The 24,539-nt window shown below is 39.3% G+C and overlaps 1 protein-coding gene across 3 annotated transcripts in view; it reads right to left on the bottom strand.

The window, feature by feature from the left end:
- FOXN3 (forkhead box N3) overlaps positions 1 to 24,539 on the bottom strand; it is a 167,753-nt gene that overhangs the window by 18,289 nt on the left and 124,925 nt on the right. Inside the window, exons 5-6 of one of the 3 annotated variants that reach the window (XM_044436666.1) lie at positions 14,631 to 14,693; positions 4,210 to 4,318 (exon numbers count right to left, since the gene is read on the bottom strand). In XM_044436666.1, coding sequence (XP_044292601.1) covers positions 4,210 to 4,318; positions 14,631 to 14,693 — 172 coding nt within the window. Of the gene's footprint in view, positions 1 to 4,209; positions 4,319 to 14,627; positions 14,694 to 24,539 lie in introns of all 3 variants that reach the window. The other 2 variants (XM_044436665.1, XM_044436667.1) reach the window with 2 other exon arrangements.

The raw sequence follows: 24,539 nt of genomic DNA on the forward strand, positions 1-24,539 counted from the left end.
CAGACAGAGCAGCACGAAAATCTGCATGCATCTGACACCCACACTTTTGTGTGCTGTAATGGCTAATTCTTCTTCAGGGCTTCTGGTTGAAATGGATCATTCAAGAATGAATTAAACATCAGCAGATGAAAGAGGACAAACAGTGGCTTTATATTTAGAGCTGTTTCTTTATGAGAACCATGGACTATCAGCCTAACCTACCTTACAGGGTTATTTTTGTGAGGATAACTTGAACGATGTGAGCCACCGTGGGTTCTTCACATAAGGAAAATAGGCTGGATATAAATGTAATGCAATGCAATAATAACAACAACATTAGCTATTAACATATTGACATTGAAGGCATGCCCTAGCGAATAGGGTTGGCAAATGGCTTCCTCCACCTTTGACAGGTAGAAGTCAGGTTTGGGCTTTTTTACCCCATCTTTTTTTTCCAAATGGTCTTAACTTTCATTTTGTATTTATTATTGCTTGCATTTCTGTCCCATCCAATAGCCAAAATTGCCTGAACAGTTTGCTAAATCATGGCTAAGACTGCAAATTACTGAAGTACAATAAAATCTAAAACAAAACAGCAACCAGAATAAAACATGGATTAAGTTAACAGGAAAGGACAACAGAAGTGCAAAGAGCTAAACTTCTCTTTTTCAAAAGTGAAACAGTAAACATGAAACAAAACAAAATCAAACCATTCAAAAGTTTTCACCTGACATCAAAAAGAACAAAATGCATTCCACGGCCAACACAGTTTGTGGCTTTTTGGTGCCATTGGGCTCCAAATAATACGGGCCTGGATTACTCACCACTGGGTGTGCACAGAGGTGCGCACTACAGTATAAAAGTTAATGCGGATCTGAAGCATGCGTAATTCTCAATTTTCCTACACAAGAATGGTAGGCGTATGTGAACAATGTGTGTCTTACTGTGTACGTATGATTCACATATGCTGAAGGCTCTGCACTGGTTGCCAACTCAACTTAGCCATGCTCCAGGCAGCTCATGATCATGTTACCCAAGAACTCACTTTCTCTCATACAAGCCTCCTTTATTCTGAAGGGGAGTGCTGCTTTGTGCCCCATGTCCCTTAAATGTACACTTTCTGAGGTGCGACAAAGGCACCCTCCCCCTTGTGGAATTATCTCCCCACTGAGTTCAGGTCAGTTCCCAGGCTGGAGTCCTTCTCTGGGAAACTTGTTTGCCTCCCCAAGTATTTCCAAACTGTGCACACTGCCAGAGTATTTTTAAGAGATGTCATTATTTCTCACTGTTTATTTTTGTACCATTTGGCTTTATAAAATTTTATCATGTTTTTATGTGAACTACATTACAATTTTTTAAAAAGCAGTACAGAAATCTGAAATCAGTAAATAGCCCCAATACAATAAGACTCCACAGTACTTTCAAGTGTTGGAGGGTTTATGAACACATTTGACTTCATTATTCTAGCTGTAATCATTACAATATCCCTGTAAGGTAATCAGTATTCTTATCTACCATATTGCTGGCAGGGAGATTAAAGGTGCAATTTATGCATATTTAAACAAAAGACCTGCCTCCCCATATTGGCTGGGGCATGCTGGGAGCTGTAGGCCTTTTAAGAATCTAAACATGCATCGGACTGCGCCCTAAGGCTGTGAGAGAATGGCTTACTTGAGGCAACTTTGTAAGTTCATAGCCTAGTTTAAATCGGGAACATAACAATCCATAGTTCAGTCTTTTAGATCATCCTTGTCACTGCTGAAAAAACAAAACAAAATGAAACAGCTGCCTTTGGCTCTCCAAGTGTCACCAAGCCAGCTGCAATTTCTTCAGGCTACCTGGATCTATTCCCATCCCAGCTGGCAGAATACCAGATATCTGAGCTTGCTTTTGTTCGTTCTCCTACCACATCTTTTTCCTTGATTGTCATATCCTTTAGACTGTTAGCCTAAATACTGATATTTGTAAGCAGTATTTGGGAGCCCTTTAACCTAAAACACAGGGGTAAAAATAATTTAAACAAATGAATTAGTCACTATGCTACAACAGCTCCGGTATTATCAGGGATGTCACTATCAAGTGAAAAATCCCTGCAATTACTCAGTAGATATTGGTTTTTATTATGCCCCCATAATGTACTTTCATCGTTACCAAAAAAGAAAGAGCAGTGATGGAGACAATGATGACAACAAACACATGGTCCCATCTAGTAAAAGAGATGCAGCTGCATGAAAGGTTTTCCAACAAAAAGTAGAGACACAATCTTTTGGGAAGTTTTCTATTCAATCTTCAATTAAATGAATGGGAGCTGTTACAAGAACCCTTACCGTTGGTAAGTGTTTTTTCTTGTGGCTGTGGCTTAATTTCACCAGGCAGGAACGCATTTTAAAACAAGTAATCACAGGAAAATTTCAGGGACCTCTCATTCAGTGTGACACTGTACCTGTAAAAATGGACCAAAATTGACCATGGACCACCAACTCAGCCTAACCTGTATCACCCTTTTAAGACATGGGGAAGGAACCTTTTTTTGTTGAGGGCCATATTCGCTCAAGGGAGTAATCAGTCAGAGGGCCTCATGCCAGCAGAGTGGCTCCAACATGGGTAGTACCACCCTTTCTCTCTCTTGTCACTCCCTTTCTCTTTCTCTAGCAGCCCCTTTCCCTCTCTCCCCCCCCCCCCCACCACTCAGTAGGCTCCTGGGAGAGGGGCAGACTGCATTTGCCAAAGGTCAGAGTTTTTCCTCACCTTCTTCCAGTACTCTCTGTATTCAACTCCACAATTATATTTTTCCTTCCCCAACCAGAGGATGAACTGATTTGGAGGTGAGGGCTCTTCTACCCTTCTTTCCATATAGTTCTGCCCTCCCTCCTTTATTTCTCCTCTTCTCTCTATCTGGGCTTTGTGCATTAAATTAGCTGAGGGTTGAATACAGCTTTTGCACTACAGGCTGGCTATCCCTGCTTTAAAGCAGTGCCTCATTTTAGGTTTACAGAATGTCATGCCTAAAAACAGTATTGTAGAATTATAGAAATAGTTTGTATATGTGTGCTTCCTGAACAGAAACAGAAGGATGGGTGGGAGAGAGAGAGGTAAACGATAGGAAAGTGAACAGAGTAACATTAAGAGTTGCTGTCAAAAGCCATGTTCTGTTGGATAGCTTTAGTACCAGATAACAATGATTCACACACTAAAAATAGTGTATTTCCATTTACAGATTAGTCTGGAAACAAAAGATCTATTTATGTGGTTTACACCTAAAAGAACAACAGTAGCATAATGGCATAACCTCCCATGGCTAACCTTTACTCATGTCAAGTGGTGAATTTGTCCTGTTTTTAGTATTTTTGAACAATGCATATTATCTGAACAATTCAAATTCTGTTGCACCTTTGGCTGGACACCCAAAGGTGAAATGATTGCACAGGATCACTTACTAATTGGCTCAAGGGCCAGCAGCCAAGTGAGCTCCTAGAGAAACTGGGAAACAATGCAATTCATTCATTCCGACATTCATTCTGTCATTCATTCTGTGAAAAAGGAGCAGTCTAAAAATAGCTTAAATGGGATGCAACTGTGAAATGTAATGCATAAAAAACAAGGTAGATTTCAAGATGTTGGTCAAATACTTAGCTAAAAGCTAAAACCCTGCATTATTCATATGTTGTGAGCACAGAAGAAGTCAGTGGTACAATAAATAATCTTGTGGTCAAACACATCATGGGCAGGGTGCATTCTTCATCAAAGTATTTTACTCTGGGTACAAAATGGTAAGAATAGCAAACAGAATCCCAACCCAAGACAGGAATAAAAACCCAGTGAAATTAGTTAACATGGAAATTATGGCCTTGTATTTAGGCTTTTGCTTGAAGTACATATTGGTCCTGGGAAAGCAGCTTGCTAGACCCACTCTGTGATCAGAAATGCAAAGAGGTACATATATGAACAGGCTAAATAAATGTTTGTATTGGCTGGTAAATATTCTGTATGACTCTGTATCAAAGAAAGTTGAGGAATTGCCATTTTTAAATCTTTCATTTAGCTTGTTAATTCAGTTGCAAATTTATTAGACCCTCTTTAGAGTTCCTATCTCATGCTTCTTGATCATTTTGGCTATTATATTGGTTACAATCTTAGTGTAAATGGAAACTACATAGGAAACCCCAACTGAATGTGTAGCAGCAGCAATTTAGTGCTTCAACCAGTAATTCTGTCCTTCAGCATCCTCACCTTACTGCAGCAGCCATGCTTCCAATAGGGTTTATTGGCAGTGGTCTAACTCCTGGGAAGATTCCTCTACTCAGGATGCGCGTTCCATTTTGTATCACTCCAGGAGGAACTGAAGACAAATTGCAAGGGGAGAGAAAAGAGAAAACAGGAACAATTAAATTATGTAGAATGTAGCAGTTTATATAAAAAAGAGCCACTGCTTCTGCATTCTTGGGAGGGAACAGTCAAAGGTGCAGGTGATGTTGCAACATGTAGCCATTAAAGCTTGTGCTAACATACTAAGAAAGCAAGAAGAATCTCTCTGATTCAAACCTCATCAAAGCAACATACTCACCTGGTGGCCCTAAAACAAGCTTCCTTCGTTAGGTTCACGGTGCAAACAGAGCAGAGAATAGATTTTGCATGGTTATGATCTAAGGTTCAGTCCCTGGCATTTCAAGTGAAAATTAAACTGCATAAAAAGCCTGGACAAACATCTACTTAAGCCCCCAGGTGTGCAATAAACTGTCTAGAGAGCTCCAGCTACTGGGAGGTATGGAAATCAATCAATTAACTAAGAAAGCCATTGTCAGTCATAAGAGATAATACTGGGTCTGCTAGAAAGACTGGTATTCTGAATGAGGAGGAGGAGCCTTTACAGGTTCTTTCATGCTGAGTGTCTTCCTGACAACAGAATCTACGCAGGTGCAGAGCCCCCATGTTTGATGCACAGAGACCACAAAGAACTAGTGGACACTTCTACTGGAAGGGGGGGGGCAAGGAGAAAAAGTTTTGCCAATTCTACCTTCCCCTTGCAACACCTCCCTCTCTAGTCCTGTGCCTCTTCCATCCACTTCCAATAGCAGTGGTCCATGAGAAAGGTTTTGTTTTATGGGAACTCTAGATCTAGCCCACTGTGTATTAAATATTTTGAAATACTTTAAAATATTTCAAATATGTTTGAAATATTGCATATACATAAGTATAGAATTATAAAACGAGAGATGTTTAATCCAATCAATATACACAGGTTGTGCAAAATATGCAAATAATTTTAAATTAAACTAAAAGTAAAAAAAATGATCCAACAAAATTTTACTGCTTCCTTCATTATGTTGTGAGCTGCCCAGAGAGCATATAGAAACAGAGCGAGCCAGAAGGGGCCTCCCGGGCCACCTAGTCTGACCCCCAGCTCCAGGGCAGCAAAGAAGACAGAAAGGCAGTCAGACAATTTACAGTGGCTCCTTAAAAACCCTAGGGTGCAATCCTATACATGTTTAGACAAGAAAAAAGTCCTACAACTCCAAGCATTGAATGCTGGGAGTTGCAGGATTTTTTCTGTCTAAACATGCGCCTTTAGCTGAATATTTAGGAAATGACTTGCAAAGCAGGGATATGAACCCATAGCAAGTACGCAGTGTTGCTTTCCATTCAAGTCATGTGTATTTAATATAGTAAACTTCATGAAAAACACAATGACTTGCATGAAATCCTTGTAGGTGCATCCTGTCTCAGCCCTTGAGGTATATAGGGTACAGGAGCAACACTTGCAAAGAATCCTATTTTCTGACTCTGGGCTCTATCCAACAGTAGTAGCTCTGCTGTGACAAAAAGTTGACATGGAGAAACCACTTTTTGTTAATCATCCCCTACCTACAGCTACCCTCTATACTATGTCATTTTGATATTGAGAGTTTTACAACTCTCAGGAGAAGCTTTGCAGGTACATGAACATGGCTGGAGAGATTTGCAAAAGTTAAGTGCACCATCTTGAACTGTCTCACCTGGTTCTTTCTAAAAGTGGTAAATCCATGAAGACTGATCAATGGGCAAACTGGGCATGAACCATCCCTAAAAATTAAGAGCCCTTAAAAGTAAGGGCTCTGCATTCCTGTATTCCTATACCTGCTCGCTTTGGAATAAGCTTCACTAAACTCAATGAGACTTACTTCAGAGTGGGCATGTATAGGATCATGCTGCTTAATAGCCAGGGAAAAGGCAAATATGTAGTATTTGACTTCTGGAGTAAAGTTCAAGGAAACACATGTACAACACTAATGGAAAACATTTAAAAGATCAGGAAATGAAGGCAACAGGTATGGATGACATTATAGAAGATGTGGTAAACACCATCCTCGGTACAGTGCTTTATAAATCCTGCTTACAAAATATAGAAACAAACTACGCAGCATGTCTACTTATCAAAAGTTCAAAATCTACCATACAACATCAATAGTCATAAGTAAGCCTATGTAACTTGAAGCCCACAAGTTAAATATAAACTTTCCTGTCAAAAGGGTACCCTCTTAACTCCTCCAACTTTGCCAAGTTATAGGTGAAGGGGGCTGTGGATGCCTGAATCTGGGGGAAGCCACTGCAGGTTGCAAGAGCTGAAGTGCTGCCCACCACACTTTATTGCCAAATGTCCCCCTAGGAAATTGGATTGCTGACCAGTGAATCAGGTAAACATTACAATATAGACACAGGGACAAAACATGGTAGAATGAAGCTTCATTCTGGGGTAATTGGTCACATATATTGACCTGATTCACAGGTAACTGCTGACCAGTGTGGGTGACTATCCTAGTAGTCATGTTGCACTGTTGTTAAGTGTGCCCCTGCTGGGTTGGGTTGCTGGAGTGGTTAACAAGCCATCCAGAATCCATGGCTTGTTTTAGGTTTGTGGATGGCTTGTTAACCACCCAAACAACCCATCCTGAGTTTGCAAGTAAGGTGATCCTGCCAAGCCTGAATTTTCAAAATGGCAGCTGGCACAAGAGGCCCCAGGAGGAAATTCACTCACAGCGGCTTCTCATTACATGTGAACTGTCTTGTTGACTCTGGCATTACCTGGTTGCAACCCTTATCAAATTTTGAATACCAAAAGTGTTGAACACTCTCACCTTCCTCTTCTTATTCTCTCCTTCATCACATTTTCTTAGAGCAAAAACTCTTTACTATTGTTATGCCTATAAAGCATGATGTACAATAACAGAATGCCAGTAACAGCCATGTTTTACTCTGACAAGTAGACTTCTCCACCATCCATTACTTGGACTACAGTGTCACCACAGATGTTCAGATAAATATTATTTATCTCATAGTAAAAAGTTGAGATTTAAATTCTAAAATTGGAGATCAAATTATTTACAAATTACTAAGGAGAGGCACTCAGATGAGAAAAACCTACTGGTAGTGAGAGAGATCTGCTACAGCCACATTGAACAGGACCATGGAGGAGTAGCTCCTACATGTCTTAGTGCGTGAGAAAAGATTTTGATAACAAAATGTAAGGTGAATTTTCAAGAAACCTAAAGGTATCCAACCATATATGGCTAGTTTTTCTACACAGGAAAGTATGTCAGATAAAACAGGAGATACAACTTTTGGAAATTCTGGTCATCAGGACACCAAGATGGTATTTGGCTAAAGATCAGAAAGAACAAACAAGTGTTATAATGTAAAAATGAAACTCTGCTTAGAAAAGGGTGTTTAAAATTCAGAACTATGGTTAAGGTGATGAATTTAATTATCTCACATTTCGCTTGCAAAATAGGTACTTGTGTTTCAGACACCTGCTTCAAAACTAGTTGCAGGTCACGCTGAAATGATTTCAAGGTTTTACACAAGGTTTATTTGTTCATTTTTTCTTTGCCTCCTGATCCCACCATCACCCCAGGTCCTCAAGACACCATACAGGATAACCACCAAAAACAGATCAACAAAGCCATCCATAATTTGCAACCAGTAGAATAAAAAGTGATAGCTAAAAATCTTAAAACAAATAAAAAACCAAGAATAAAACTGCAGAAGTCAGCATATTGGCTAGGAATCCTATTTGAAGCTATGGCTAATTTAAAAGCAACAGCAAATGATTGCATATGCCCTGAAAGACAAAGTGATAATCATCTTCATAGAACCTAAGCTCTTCATCATGGCCCAATCCCTTCCCTCATTCTGAATTACAGGCAGAACAACAGCATATGATGTTTACAATAAATGTCAATCTAAAACTGTAGCCTGATGTTATGGGGGAAGATGGATGCTGCTCATCCTCCATGCTTCTCCCCGGTGATACATAGAAGGAAAAAAGTAGAATTGCACTTCTTCTACCAGGCATTATTGGGGAGATAAAAGAATCAGCCACTTATTACCATATTGTTAGGTCATTACAATCCATTTTCTAGCACCTGATACTTGCACACCCATAACCTTCATGAACTATTGGTCCACAATGTAAGCAAAGAGTTGCAGATTCAATGTGGCAGATTCAACTTACATGGATATCATGAAAATTTTTCATTTTTCTTGAAAAAACATCCTTTGTCTTTTTTTTTTTTAGAAAAAAATATTTTCAAGCCCACTGAGCATTTGGGGTTTTGATAATATTTCTAGCAGATGCTTTACAATGCAAGGATACCATCAAACAAGAGAAATAATTTTAGAGGAAGTGGAGTTAGCTCAAAGAAAGCCCAATAAATCTATTTGTGAGCATTCTATGTGCTCGCTTCCATGCTGAAGTGTCGCCTCTGAGGCTCAGCTTCACGATGCTCAAATTGAAATGGACATCAAATGCCCAGGGCTGCTGCTGAACTGTGTGCCACTTTTGCACCAATGACATTTGCTTTGTGCAGGTGTAGATGTAATATTCTTGATCACAAAACCATAGTTAAGACAATTGGGAGGTAGTGGAGAGATCAGATCCTCCCCATTACCCATTATTTCCATTTTGCAACATGAATTTCTGTATATTTAATATATCTGCATGGGCTGTAGCTATGGTTAGAATTACCTAAAGTTCCCCATTAACCCAGAGTCTGACGCCAACTTTAGGCCATTGGGTTTGTACAAACTCTAATCGAGGGGTTGGCATTCTACCTATGAGCCTCTGTGACTCTAAGCAAAGCCCCAGGGTTGCACACTCACTTTGCCTTCTCCTCTCATCCAATGAGGAAGAAAAGTAAGCTATTATTCAGAATCACTTTCCCTATCTCTGCATAAGAACGTTTTTATCTTTTATTTACAACATAGTCTGCAGCCTCTCAAGAATTCAGCCACATGGTTGCCCATTTTCATACTGTATCTGCGTTTCACATTTGTTGATGTCTCACTGTTCCACTTGTCCTTTTCCTTGTGGTACACTGCAGGTATTTGGGTCAGGCACTAATATATGTGTGCATGTACATGCACAATACTTTTCTGTTTTCAGTGCCTGATACAGGGTTCATTAAAATAAAAACACACAAATTAAGGAACGATATGTATTTCTTCTTTCAGTAGTACTTTGCATGCCATTTAACATTTGGCAAATCTCAATACATGAACTACTAGCTCCCCATAGTGGATTAAAGAACAAGTGGCATGGACAACCTGCTCCTGTGGAGGTAGAAGCCCTGCAGGGTTTTTTGCCCTCCAAAAGGAGCATCTTCCACTTATCCTTTAATGTTGCTTTATAAATTGCCGTTCCCTTAAAAAGTGGCTTGCAAGTCCACACATACAGCAGCTGCTTGGACTGTAAGCCCCACTTCATATGTGTAAGCTTGCACATGTATGGAAGAGACTGGATGGGTCACTTTAATGTAATCATCTAGAAAATAGCTGAGCCAGGAGGTTCCAATTCTGTGACAATAATACAAAAGCAATTCCAGCGGGATTCAGTCATATCCTTTGCTGATTATCTTGGGTCATTTGCAGGTCACTGTTTTTTCTATGGAACTATGAGCTATAACCCTGCTGTTTTTCATATAGTTACCATATAACACAAAAACAAGAGAGAGCTGGGTAATAGCCCCCCAACCTTGCAGTTATTGTTTACTTTCTTTCGACTCACATCAAATACAGGTTTGCTTCTTCAGCGTATACACAAAGCAGAAGATGAAATGGCTAGTAGACTTGTTGCCTCAGAATAACTGAGCATACAACCAAAATACTGAATGAAAAGGGCCTACAATAAACTCCAGCATTACTCACTGCATTGGTCATCTTTGTACCTTATTACCATTTGCTACTCCTTTTCTTTAATCTCCCCCATCCCTCCTAAGTCTTCTATAAAAATTGAGATCATGGGCTGTTTGGAGTTAAGATCCTGCTACATTAGCCTACTGATGAGACTGTGTACAGGACAGCAACTGAGTGCAACAAAGGGGTTCTGTCCATTATAAGGTCTCTCCTCAGGGAAGCCTTCTGCATGATAACCAGTCTAGAACCACAGGTCTTTCTGCAGGTACTGAGAGAGTGTGATCCTGGTATTGCTTGTGTACTTCCAGAAATGTTGTAAGCTCTGATCTACAAGAAGGGTGGGAAGGATAGTCTAGATAAGAATGAACCATTCTTTCCTCTGGAGGGTCACCGATTTCACCTTAATTATATAATGCCCAACACTCTAAAAATGCTACTATGAGAGTTGAAAGAACCATCACATACACAAACAATAGCTGAATGCATTGGAATATAATCTGTGTTAAGGAATATAGTAATGTTTACTGCAAAACAAACAAAAATTGCAGGCCAGCTCACTCACACTTTAAAGAAATACTTTATCTGAAGATTATTATATAGCCTTAGTGTGTGCATATCTATCTACCCTTGAAACATTTGTAGAAGGGCAAGTCTCCTGTCCAGTAAAACATGTTATGCATACAACTTCTTTAAAGGCTGTCAGAGAGAATGAAAAGTAAAATATCATTCTCCTTTAGTCACATTTTTGCTGTATTGTGAGGTTTAAATTAATAGTATTTTACCTCTAAAGCTTTTTTAAAGTGCAATTCAAAAATCTAAATTGTTTTAGGACGCAAATATGTAAATGACATGTTTGGCAACTTGAGCATTGTTTATGGAATGTTCTTCCTCTGGCATATTTTTAAGGGTTAGACATTAATAGTGGGAGTTGTATTTGGTAATTCCATGTGCATGGTAAGTTAAAATTGCTTTTAATTCAGAAATATCTTGTATGGATCATTTAGAGAAAATTGTATGGATTTTGCTTTTTTCCATTTTGCCACTCTGGTTGTTTACTGGACTTGTAATTAAATTTCAAAAGCTCTAGAGGGGCAACTTCTCCAAAGTGCTCCTTGTCTGAACTCAGAATATGTATCCCATAATAACTGTCGGTTCATCACAAAACAAGTACTTACATCTTTGCAGGGAACATTCCAGGGAATGGCATATGGCTGCATCTGTCCCACTACTTTGTGTGTCCTGTCAAGCCTCTAACTTCCATGCCAATAATAGCCAATGCATATATTTAAAAACTCACAAGGAACTGAGGCCTCCTAATCATGCAGATGTATAGCTCTTCAAGATTTCAGAAAAGTCCACTACCCTCATCTCTGAAAATAAGGGTTCTAAAGTTTTGTGTCCATCAAAAACATAGATCATCTTCCTTTGTTTTCTTCTAGTCCACCCCATCACCCAGTAGCAAGAATAAATGTGGCTCTGTAACATTAAGTTGTCTGGTTGCATATATCAAGATCTGTGCATGCAGATGTACCCTAAAAAGGCAGAAGTTGTAAGCATGTGAGATGCACAAGAGTGATGGGTCTGATAAAAAAGTAATGGTTAAGATGAAGGAAGTATTATAAATTATAGCATTTTGATGAAAATATTACCACCACAGCAAAGCAAGTTGTATATTCCTTCTTCTTTTTAATGGATTTATAAGGATCATCATAGTGCATTTCTATTAAAATGTATACCTAAAAACCCAGGAGCAAGCCCCACTCAATTTCCATATATAAAAGTTTATAGAGGCTTTGAATTTATAATAGTCCTATATAAAAGAACATCAAGAGTTTTGTTCTTATTATACACCATTCAGAACCACAGGGGATTTGACATGATCCAGAGTAAAGCCTTCTCCCACCTCACATCACCCATACGCATTGAACTACAACTCCCATAAGTGGCTTGGAGATTATAGGAATTGTAGTTCAACATATCTGGAAGTGTAGTGGTAGGGAATTTCTAGTAATATTTACACCAGTGATTGGGGATGTAATAATTGCAATGGACATTTCATGCAGAGATATACAGGAAAGCCTTACAAATTGTCCTAAATCACAACCAATTTACCCCCTTTCAGTTGTGGCTTTCCAGGTCCAAACTAAACAGTCGTTCCTTGGGCAAATTTGGTTCAAATTGCCATACTTAAAAAGTCCCTTATAGAAGGTTAAGGGCATTTCAAAAACTGTACCAGTACTGTTGGAAGTAAGTTGTATTGCTATACAAGCAAACACAAATAATAATTCTGTTATGACCTGAAACATTTATACTACTGTTGAAATTTTACTATTATAGTAACTGTAAAACACAAAGATAATAAAGAAAAACTGTAGTATTATTCTCAACAAATTCTTAGTAATTGTTATGCCTCATCTAGACTATTTTTGCATTCCACCAATTGGAAATTATGGTATTTAAACACTTTGTTTGTTTATTTGTTTAAACTTTCTTAGGACCAAGTTAGAGATGATGGTTACCGTGGAGAACTTGTGCAAGGATTTGCTATTTTATCAGGTGTCTGAATAATTTAGCTTGACATTGTTTACTTTTGCAGCACTGAAAATGTATTTATAAATTTAAAAAGCAGGATATGCATCTCTAGACCAAATTAGATAAACTTCATTTAGCAAGCAATGACTTGAACACTAACTACTTCAAGTAGAATTTTGTTTGCAGAAAAAGGCTTCCCAGTCTCACACTATGGCCCCTTATCATTCCAAACACTGCTCCTGAGAGTTGGAAGACTCTGAAATGGTATGAGATATGGTTTGGAGAGTTGTAGCTGGAGTAGGCAAATCAACAGAAATTGGCAACTCTTTCTTAAATGAATAGAGCTGTCCTCTATGTAGGTACAATTGAATCCCAATCATTTTGTTATGCCCCAAGTAACATAGATGTTTCAGAATCATAAAACTGGATCTCAAGTTATTTCTGAAGCTATAGAACAATATCCAACACCACCCATGCACTAGTGGGGCTAGCCACTAACATAATAGAAGCTAGAAGATCCCAAACCAAACAGAAATAAGAAGCAAGCACTGTTTTTCATAATGAGGAAGGTCCCTAGAGTATGCAGGAGAGAGCTTCATTGACCTGTAACCTTCTGTATACTAGTGTTTTTGCTCATTTCTGGGGTTGCTTAGGAAGTGCTGGCCATTTGTTTTGCTAGCAATAGGTCCTTCTGGTGCAACAGAAACATTGGAAAAGAGGCAAAAGCATTGGATACTAGTAAAAACAGAGAAAGGCCTGAGACTAAGAATGAAATTAATATTACTGGTGGACAGTGCAGGGTTTGTTGTGCAGGGTACAAGACAGTGCTGCATTATGACTTGCCTTGAGGGAGGAAAAGGATTTAGAATTTTTGCCAAAGTATGTCTTAGTTTCCTAGGGTACTTTCACAAAAATAATTTGCCATAAAATCATTGCTTGAAAAATAGAGCAGCTGCACAAAATACACCAGGGAATTCATCTGTGCTCTCAGACATAGCAATGGTCCTGGCTCTATTTTAGAAGGGGCATCTCAAAGTTGGGTGGTACAGTACATTTTTTTGTCTACATGCAACAGTGCAAACATTCCCTGAATGTACTCTCATTTAGACCACTGCAATGTGTGAACCAGGCAAACAGTAGTAAGAAAATCCCATTTTCAGAGAGGCACTTGTCCTAGGCACTTGCAGTCACAAGAGTTGCTCCTGAGTTTGTTTCATAATTACTGGTTCATATTCCATTTGCTTATACAAGGGGAGCTGGGTCTGCTTGGATATAGAAGATATTGTGTGAATAGGGATGAATTTTTAAAAAGTTGATGATTTTTTTAATCTGAAGAAGAGCTCCTAATAACTTAAATCCTATTTCAGAAAAGTATTCCGCAAAAAAGAAAGAATGAATTTGCCCAGCAGTTGGAAAAAACTGCTAGAGTACACTTTTGGCAAATCAACCATTTTTTTTTTTTTTTTTTTGAGAGAGAGAGAACTGCTTTAACCATGCCACTGTAACATATATTTCAAAGACTAGACAGAATGTTAATTCTTCTTTTCTTCATGTTTCTGGCCTGTAAAGGAATTTGATTCTCACCCTCCCCCCGCAAAATAAGGAAACCCAAATAGAGTTTTTTGATGGTAGCCCTAGGTTTTACCTTGACTGTTCTACCAAAGAATATACTTATTGTCCTATTGCTCTATAAATTACAGTTGTACATATCCAATATACTGCACTAAACATGCTAATTAGATATATACAGTTGTTATTTACTACTCATAGAAGTTTATGTACCAGAACATCCACCCAAAATTATACTGAGTAGAAAAGTTAGTGAGGGACTAACTTATTTTTCTACCAGAATAATTTTTATTTTAAAATCTGATAGGTTGTGTGCTAATGAAAGAGAAGGTTAGGCTTACATATCTATGGTGCTATAGGCTATAGAAATATCTACTCACAACCTGCTTGTATCTCAGGGGGAGTATTCAAAAGCATCATGGCAGTGGCAGCATCAATGTCAGGATCTGGAAAAATCAACCAATAAATACATTAATTTACAAGTGGGCCAACCCCCACCCCTGCTACTTTACAGAATGAATGGAATCTCTGTAGTGATGAGATTTACTGAGGTAAGATTGAATAAATCAAAATACTTTTGGGAAAACAAAAGCCTTTGAATTTCTAAAAAGTCTGCATGTGGTCCCAACTCTATTGTTAAATAGCCTGAGTTTGTCATCATCCTGCATTCTTCCAGAGGAGTAGCTGCCTTTATTGATTTTTGCTGTGCAAAAAGGGCCTTAAAGGCTAACAGTGCAATCCTATACATGTTTACTCAGCAGTGAATTCAATGGACCTTACATTTGAGTAAACACAGATAGGATTGCACTCCAAATCTGTTTTTTTAAGTGTCACAAAACTCTTCACTTTTTATTCCAGCTCTTCACTTTTTTATTCTGATCTTTTTCCCTCTAAAAGTGTGCACTGAGCTTTTTGTCAATATTGGGGCCTGATCTGGACCAGCGTATATCTGCAGATGGATGGATTGTTACAGGGTGTGACTGAGCCCCCTTTCCTTCCTTCCTAAGCTCCAGCACATGTCCAAGCAGCTCACTAGGCCATTACAAAGATCAGGATCATCTGTGACTGCCTTCTCTGTACACAAGTGCTCTTCCAGTGGGGGAATGCATGGACCATGTCCTTACACTGTGTTTGCAAGGATATGTTATTAGCTCACAAATCTGGAGAAAGGAGAAAAACAGTCAGCTGGACAGTCTTAATAACTATGAATGCTATACACAAATACAGCATTGGGACACTTTCTTACTCTGTCACAACCAGAATTAAAAACAAAAACAAAACCTGCATATGTATGAAAAATACACCCTGAAAAGGCACCAAAGCCATTTGCATCAGATCCACTCTTAATTTTTAATACAAGGATCATCGCTTGTCTGCCGTTATCCTTAATCGGTTTCTGAATCCATCACACACAGTTAGTTGACAGATGGCAAGTAAGGGACACAGAGCAAAAGATGATCTTTTTATAACTATATTCACTCCTCTCTGAGAGCAGGCCGCACTGCTGCTATGGAAATAGAAGTAGCCATGGCAACAGTAAACAACCAAGAAGGGCCAGTGAATAAGCTGAAAAGAACATCTGCCCCAGCAAAGCGTCCCAGCTGCCCTAGGGCAAAACTTGCTAATCGTGTAGTGATGCTGCGTGACAGAGAAAGCCGCCTATGCCATGTTCAAATAAATGAAGTGTGCAATTGAAGCAGACATAAAAATGCACACCCTTGCTGACTGCTGCCTCGGTGCTGCTAAACTGAATGACTAATGGGGTTGTTTTGAGGGGTTGTGGGGGGGGAGCAGGAGAAAACTACTTGTCACTATTTATACTAAATTACATACCACAAAATTCAATTTGCTGCTAATAGCTTCTTGGCACTTTATTTTGGATATTACGTTGGAAAATTACATTTTAGTGTTAAAAATACATATTTCATATTGCTTATAAATGCAGTTCAATTTCAAGGGTAATAACATAATGGAGTATAAAACCCTACCATCTGTCCATAAATACAGACTTTGCACAACATAGGATTGTAATGGTTACTTCTCACACTCACATATAACAAGTTCTTCACCTTTCACGGATTTCTCTGATGTCCAAACTAACCTCCTTTCTGTGAAGATTTCATTCCCTCTAACAACAAAACTCAAGGGCCCTGTGCTGACAGAAACTGAGCCAAAAATGGAACCACTGAAAACAAAAGGGAGTTAGGGCAGGAGAGGGAATTTGTAGAGCTGCCAAAAAATATGCCACAGAATAAGGACGGGGGAGGGCGGGGCAGAAGGGGCAGGGAGAAAGAATCAGTTGGGGTGCTTGACCTCATAGCAGCTCTGGGTATCCTCAAGGCAGACATAGCTGGCTGAAGTCCTACACTCCAGTTAGAGAGTGATAATATACTGTAACATTTTGCTATAGGTCTCTTCTTGTCAAGACAAAATGACCCCCCCCCCCCACAAGACACACACACATACAAAGCCTTGCAACTTCTGCCTCTGCTTAGTATTTGTGGAATAAGAGGAGAGTCCTTTTAAGAATCAATAACTGGCTAAACAGCAGATAACAGAGGACAGTAGTAAATGGTACCTTCTCCTTATGGAAACAGTCGGGTCCCACAAGGTTCTGTGTTAGGACCAATGCTTTCTAACTTATTAATAAATGATCAGTAGGAGAAAGGAGAACTGAAGTGTACAAATCTGGTGAAGAAACCAACCTATTTAGAATGGTTAAAATGAAGAGAGATTGCGAGGAGCTCCAAAAGGATGCAAGCAACTTTAAAATGATGCATTGTGGGACAGACCCTCAACTGAATCTGAGCTGGGGATGACTGATCAAAAAAGAACTTTGGGTTGTGGTGAATAGTTTAATGAAAATGTTAACCAAAAAGTTTGGTGGCTGTAAAAAAAAATGCGTGCTGGGCATAATTAGGAAAGGACTTGAAATTAAAACTGCTAGGATCACACTCCATTTATGCAAATCTATGACCATGTTCAGAATATTGTGTATCGTCATCACCTTTGTATCACCCAATAGCCAAAGTTTTCTGCTGTGGATTCTAAACCTAAAATGGATATTGCAGAAGCTGGAGCAACTCTCCCCATGAGGAAAGTTTACAACTATTGAAACTGTTCTAAAAAAGATGCTGAGTAAGGAAAGGCATAATAGAGCAGTACAAATTGATGCATGGTGTGAATAAAACAGATACATTTTCTCTCCCTTCCATACTACTTAAATCTGTGGTCATCCCATGCCAGATAAATTCACTCCCATGAGCCACTAATTTGGTTGCTTTGAAAAAGGACTTGGCAAAGGTTTGGAGGAAAAGGTTATCAACAGCCACTGGTTATGATGGTGATATGCTGATGGCAATTTGGTCTTCAGTATCAGAAGCAGTGTAGACATATACACCAGTTACTGGGGAATATGGGCAGGAAGGTGCTGTTGTATTCATGTCCTGCTTGTGGGTAGGTGGTAGATATCACAGTGACTGAGAGATAAAATCTTTCAAGAGAAACAAGTTGCTTAAAATGTGGCTGATGTACACTGAAGCTGTACAACATAGAAGGAACATAAGCTATGCTTTTTGTAACAATTTTTTCTTTTTTACACTTTTAATGTGTTATTATTACTATTAGGACTGCAGGTGGTGCAGTGGTTTAAACTGCTGTGCTGCTGGGCTGATTGATCGAAAGGTTGCCGGTTCGAATCTGCACTACATGGTGAGTTCCCATTGCTCTGTCCCAGCTCCTGCCAACCTTGCAGTTCCAAAGCATGCAAATGCAAGTAGATAAAAAGGTACCACTTCAGTGGGCAGGTAACAGCATTCCGTGCACTTCGGTGTTTAGTCATGTCGGCCAGATGACCACGGAGACTGTCTGCGGACAAACACTGGCTCCCTCAGCTAGGAAACGGAGATGAGCACTGCCCTCTAGAGTCAGACATGACTGGACTTAATGTCAAGGGGAAACCTTTACCATTATTATTATTATTATTATTATTATTATTATTATTATTATTATTAACATTTCTATACCATCTGTAGCCAAAGGTCCCTGGGTGATTCACAACATTAAGTCACCCATCCAGATTTCAACCAGCTCTGACCCTACTTAGCTTCCAAGATTAGACAGGATCAGGCACTTCAGGCTATACAGAAGCTCTATAATATGGTTATAGGTCTAACCTACTTACATTGATGATGGTCAAATAGTTCACCACTTTGTGTGTTGGTCAGCAAGCCAGTAATGTTCTCTTATTTCAAGACCCACAATATAATCAGATCTGCTTGGGACTACAATAAGCTAAAGGCAACTACAATTGACCCATGTATTTCTTTGCCCAGCAAACCTGGGTCTTGTACAGACACAGTACTTATCACTGTGCTTATCAATGCTTATCATATGGCTATCACTGCAAATATAATTTTAGGTAATCTCAGCAGTTTCAAAGTTTCAATTAATCTTTTCAGGTGATTATGCCCAGGAAGTATATAAAAGAATGCATATATACCACTGACATATGTCTGAGTGAAATGGAATTGTTAAGTATTAAGACTGAAATTGAGGGTGCTCCGGCAATCTCAGTGAGAGTGCATTAAACTCTCTTAAAATATATGAGTTGTCAATGTAACATGCATAGCTCTTTGGGTAGTTAAAATGTCAACCAAATTGTGCCAACTCTTTTAAGTAACTTTGCTTCCCCCTTTAAATTTAAACAATGTAAAAGAAGTCTTGAAAGAGGAAGGGAGGGAGGGAATAGCACTTGGGGCAGAGCCTGCATGGAGAAAGAGGAATTAGGAGAGAGGAAGTTGAGTAGAGACAGTGAGAGCATATTCGGAGTAGGTCGTACACAGGGTGCACAATCATGCACAAGCACAGATAAAGGGGACATTCCTATCATTTTTGTGGCTGGTCCCCCAACAGTGTCCAATTTGTGGTGGTGGTGCTTGTGGCACTTTTTCAAAATGCACTTGTGGCACAAAAAGTAAAGTGCTATAATTTTCATACTATTTCTACCAGACATTAAGTGCTACTTGGTAAAATATCATTATCACTATCATTGCATTTGCAATAATATCAAGCTTTTCTCTTCAAATGCAGCTAATATAGCTCCTCAAAACAACCCTTTGAGATCAGTTTGGCTGAGCATCTATGAATGGGCCAGAATGACCCAGGGAGCTTCTTGGCCAATTGGAGACTAAAATCTGGATCTCCCAGGTCTCTAGTCCAACATTCTAACTATCACACCACACTGGCTCTCAGTGACAAAAGGTTCTTGCTTACAGGTAGTCCCTTATATGTGATAGCATACACGGTAAATATATTACTACTTTAGCACACGAGTAAAGGAAGGTTGTTTCCCATCTGTAATTATGAGCACCAAATGCCAAGACAGGAGAGTAACTGAAACATACAATTTCTTGCTATTTCAAATACCTGTCAGTCTGTCCTAAAGGTATAGATTAAAAGCATGTAATTGTCAAATAACTCATTAACATAAGACTCATGTTTGAAGATTTTCTTCCCCTGAAAGCAGTTCCTACTAGCTTATGTGCACTAAGAAAGGCCAACATACCTATAGAGATAACCCCAGTGGAGGCTTCATTCATTTAATCCAGCTAGAGGGCAAATTGACCCATCAACAAGGAATACCAACAAGATGAAACACAGAGTTCTTAGAATACTTAACTAATGGAGATTAAAACCCAGTTCTCACTGGAACACTTCACAATCCCTGATTTGCATCGCTGCATAGTTACTGAGGCCTGGAGTCAGATGCTAAGGGCCTTATGCATACACATATTTCTTGGCAGGGCAGGTGTTGAATGTTGTCCAAAGGGAGAATGCTGAGTGGTGCTGGGATGAGCTGTACTTTTTAAAAAATTGCTCTGAAGCAGATTAATAGGCAAAACAGGCTGAAAACCTTAACAACAATAATCTTGCATCAATAGAAACATGTTTGAGGCTGATTTTTCCAATATTTTATTACTGCATGTATCATGTATCTCCCCAACATTATCTGAACCAGGAAAACACTCCCACTTTTGATAACTTCATGCACTTCTAACACATGCTATTATTCAGAAATGGCAATAGCTATCAAGCTGATTGAAACATTCTATCTACAAGAAAGGATTTTAACAAACTTACATGGAAACCTTTTCAGACTGTAGCAATCCAACACATCTTACAGATTCTATTGACATAAAGTGGTTTCCAAGTTGCATGAACTGTAGTGGTTTCAGTTCTATGAGTAGATTTGTTCACTAGGGCTTGTAAATTTTTCATAAGGATTTTTATAAAGCCAGATTAGAAATGCTGCAGCAAAAAGCCCTTCTAATGCAATGTTGCTTTCATCTTTTTTCCTCCCTTTTCTGCAGTTCTCCAACACAGGTCTTAATTTCCCACTTGGACATCCCCAGAATTTACAGCTGTGGGATGAAATATCAGTAATTTCTCTGTGGATTCAAGTAAGGTATGGCAGACAGAGATTAAAACAAGAGTAGAAGTAATCTAGTATCTTGACTTCCTCACCACCCCCAAAATATAAGAAATTATATTTTTATATATTAGAATAAAAATGGGTAGTTTAAAATGCAATTACTCTTTTGGTACATGTATGGCTGAGGCAAAATAGGAAAAAGAAACACATTTGTCTTTGAAAGTCAATCCAAATGTTGTTTTGATGTCATCTTGATAAAAATACATCTTAAAATAAAAGGATCAGAAAACATTATTAACCTTATACTCCTAACTACCAGTTCTGAATGCTCATCTTCAGTGATCGTTCTACAGAGAAAATGAAATGCGCTCCAAAATGGCCAGAAGTGTACCCTACTAATCCAGTGGCACTTTCAAGGCTATCTAAAATGAGAAAAACAGAATACATTAAACTCATGCAAGTTCAGACAGAAAAGAGGCCTACAATTCCCAGCATGCCTCAGCCAGAATATACTGCACTCTAAAAGTATCTAATGAAAAAAGACAACTGACATACTTTTAATCATAACTGGTATGCTTCTTTATATGTCCAGTAGGGGGTAGGAAAATCTCAGTATACAATAAAGAGCTCTAAAATATTTACATCAAGCAACTTCTCTTTGATTGTGCTAATTCAGCCTTTCCCTGTATACAAAGCAAACCTAACCTGCTATCTGATATGTTGGATCAGCAAGATAGTCTCATCAGATTGTCAGGGACATTACTCATTGTCTCCTGTGTCCTTTCAATCCACCTAAACCATTTCCACTAGCCCAACAAATATGTAGTTTTGTATTGCCTGGATAAAATACATTTTCTGCCACCAAGAACTTCAATCTAGTATCATCAAAATAATTGTTTTCTTTAATGAGTAATTTATCATCCCTACTTTGTGGAAAATGTTTTGCTATTTCGTAAGAAATTACCAAACTGGCATTAAAAGTCTTGAAAATCTGGGGTAGATCATTAGGGGCCCAGAAAAAAGTTTGGAGACTTGCAGGCCAAGTGCCTGTCCATATTCTATATGCAGTATGGCCTAGTTCACACATTCAAACTGGTAGCATGACTTCTGCTTCACCACACAACTATGTGAAAGCCATTGTACATTTGTGGCACCATAGCTAAAGCAATTCTGCACATATGGTTGAAAGACAAAAGTCAAAATTGGAGGTTACAGCTCTGTGAAAATGACTAGAATCATGTAGGAAGCAGTTTCATATCAGCAATTTGCCATGAGAAGCAGTCTTAACACAGCTGCTTGTTTAACTCACTGCTATGCCACTTTCTTGATGGTGTGAAAACAGACCTATATTAAATGCTTTACAATGTGGCTGGCTTGTTTACATGTACAATTTTCTATAGCCACTTTAGACATTTCTCTGCCAAGCAAAGGAATGTTCTGATGCAGGAACCCAGCCCAGATGCCCCCTTAAAGAGCTTCGGCTTGATAATTCTCTAGGGTCAACAGGATTAAATCTGAAAGCAAAGGCTGCACTTTCAGAGCAGTTGGCAGACATACTGGTCATTGAAAGGGGACAGAGTCCCTTTCTACCGCTCACAGAATGAAGCCAGATATAAGCTATTCCCAGGTACTGTGGTTTGGTGTCGCCAGGTGAAGTCCTATGTTTTATAAAACAAGCCCTAAGAAAACAAATACTGTTGCTATGTGATTCAAATAAAAGCCATAGCAACACAGTTAGGCATGGGAGATAATAAGGACTGTGGACTCTAATTTCACCAACAGGTTTAACAAGATCCATAATTTTAAAGCTATCGGGTGCATAAAATACTGCACTCACCTTAGACCTGGTCTTATCTTATTTAATTATATTAACTCCTCGTTGTTTGACATTCTTCGGTGTAATTCACAGCTAAAGAGTTCATATTTTCAGTGCCTACTATGCTGAAGAAGCACTCCTCCTAACACACAAGTAATAAACAAAATAACTCTGAGATAGAAGGAAAAGATGAAGTAATAGTCTGCTATTTGAAAGAAGCTTGGAGAACAACTGTCTGCACATCCATGAAATAAATTTCAGTTTCTTGAAGCTGGAGAAAAATCCCTGCACTAACCACATATTTTGAAATAACATATATGAGCCTGCAGTGATCGTGTTTCATATAAAAGAGAGCCCCCCGCCCCCCAGCACAAGTGTCTCTTTCTTGCAAAAACCACAGAGAGAAAAGCTAATGAATATCAGCAAGGAGCCTGCAGTACTTTCCTCAATCTCCTGCCATACCTATTTACAGAAGAGACTGCAAACAAAAGTGACCAGGCTAGGTGAAAGGAAGCTGGACAAAGAAAGGGATCTGGTAAAGCAGGGCAGAAAAAAAGAAGGCAAAGAAAGAGAAGACAGACAGCCTAAGAAATTTGGAGGTATTACTTTCCCATCCAGAAAGCTCCAGTCTACTTTATAGCATCATTTCTATCTACCAACAGAAGTAAATTCATTTGTCAATATATATACACTGTCCAGGTGACACCCACCCACCAAGAGCATTTCTAACATATAGCATTCTATTCACACAGTAGCCAACCAGTTGCCTGTGGTAAGTCCATCACTCTCATGAAGCAGGCTGAATCCTCAGGCAAGGGATGTGGAAGCGTGGTGGTTCCTGCAAAGCTTGACTATGGGTCCGGTTGGTGCTGTAACCCTGTGATTCTCAAAGCCCTGCTTTAAAAACCCCCATTAGCACTATGTCTAACACTACGACACAGGTGGGTGGCTCTACTGCAAAGCTGCACTGGCTACAGCAAAGGCTAGAGAAACATAGCACCAGAGCCCAGGAGTGCTGCCTGCCCAAGGGCCTCTTAGAGCAATGCATCAGGTAGGCAAACTTTCTGGGGAGCCCTGCTCTGAGGGATCCTTTTGCAGAGGAAGGCATTGGCCCTGGACATTGCCTGTGCTACCATGTCATAAACAGCATCCAAGTCTACCTCTTGTACAACACTTTGTTCTCATGGACATGAACATGTCAGAGTGAGGCACTGAGGGAAAAAGGCGAGCGGAGGCAGCTACTGCGTGGGAAGGAAGAGGGGCTGCAGCTTGTACTTCACTTGGTGTTTCTCGGTGCAACAGTGGTGGCTCATGCTCCTTCATCTTCCTGAAGCAGTAGCACTCATAATCTCCTTCCTTGCATAGCTGAGGTCTATGCTCTTTGTCATCTCCCCCATCTCTCATAGTGGCAGGATGTCCTCCTGCCTTATGAGAGCAATAGCACCCTCCCTAGCAACTGGTAGAGACATAGTGCCTCAAATATCCGTTTGTCAGAAATAGCTCCTTTGCTTGTCCCACACAGCCCTCACTCATGAGAGTTTGGTTACTTTCCAAGTATCATGAACTCTACCTTGCCACCATAGATAAGATTTTATCAGTGCTATTGATACTGTTCATCATGTGAAATTAGTAACTTTGGGGGAAATCTGTTAACACGTTTAAGAAAAACGTTTAACATTGTTCTATCTTGGGAATCTATAAACCGTATGCAAATTAGAACAAGAGAAGTTCCAGTGGGGCTACAGCGCATGTTTTCTGTCCATAGTCCCAGTTTCAGTGCCTGACATTTCTATGTTAGAGGTCTAATAACAGCAATGCTAGAAAATCCACCCCTCCCCACCCAATTTGTTGCTATTCAAAGCAGGTCAGTCCTCCCCAACCTGGTGACCACCAGATGTGTTGGCTGTGAATGAGGGATAAACCACAGCATACTTAGTACAGTGGTGTATGTGTTCTCTCTCTCTCCTCAGACAGGCACACAATCTAGGATTGCCCTTAAGTGACCATTTTGAACCTGTTATAGCTTATTTAATATCTAACAAG

This window comes from Varanus komodoensis, unplaced genomic scaffold, assembly GCF_004798865.1.
Source record: "Varanus komodoensis strain SLA01 unplaced genomic scaffold, ASM479886v1 scaffold3, whole genome shotgun sequence".
Lineage (NCBI taxonomy): Eukaryota > Metazoa > Chordata > Lepidosauria > Squamata > Varanidae > Varanus > Varanus komodoensis.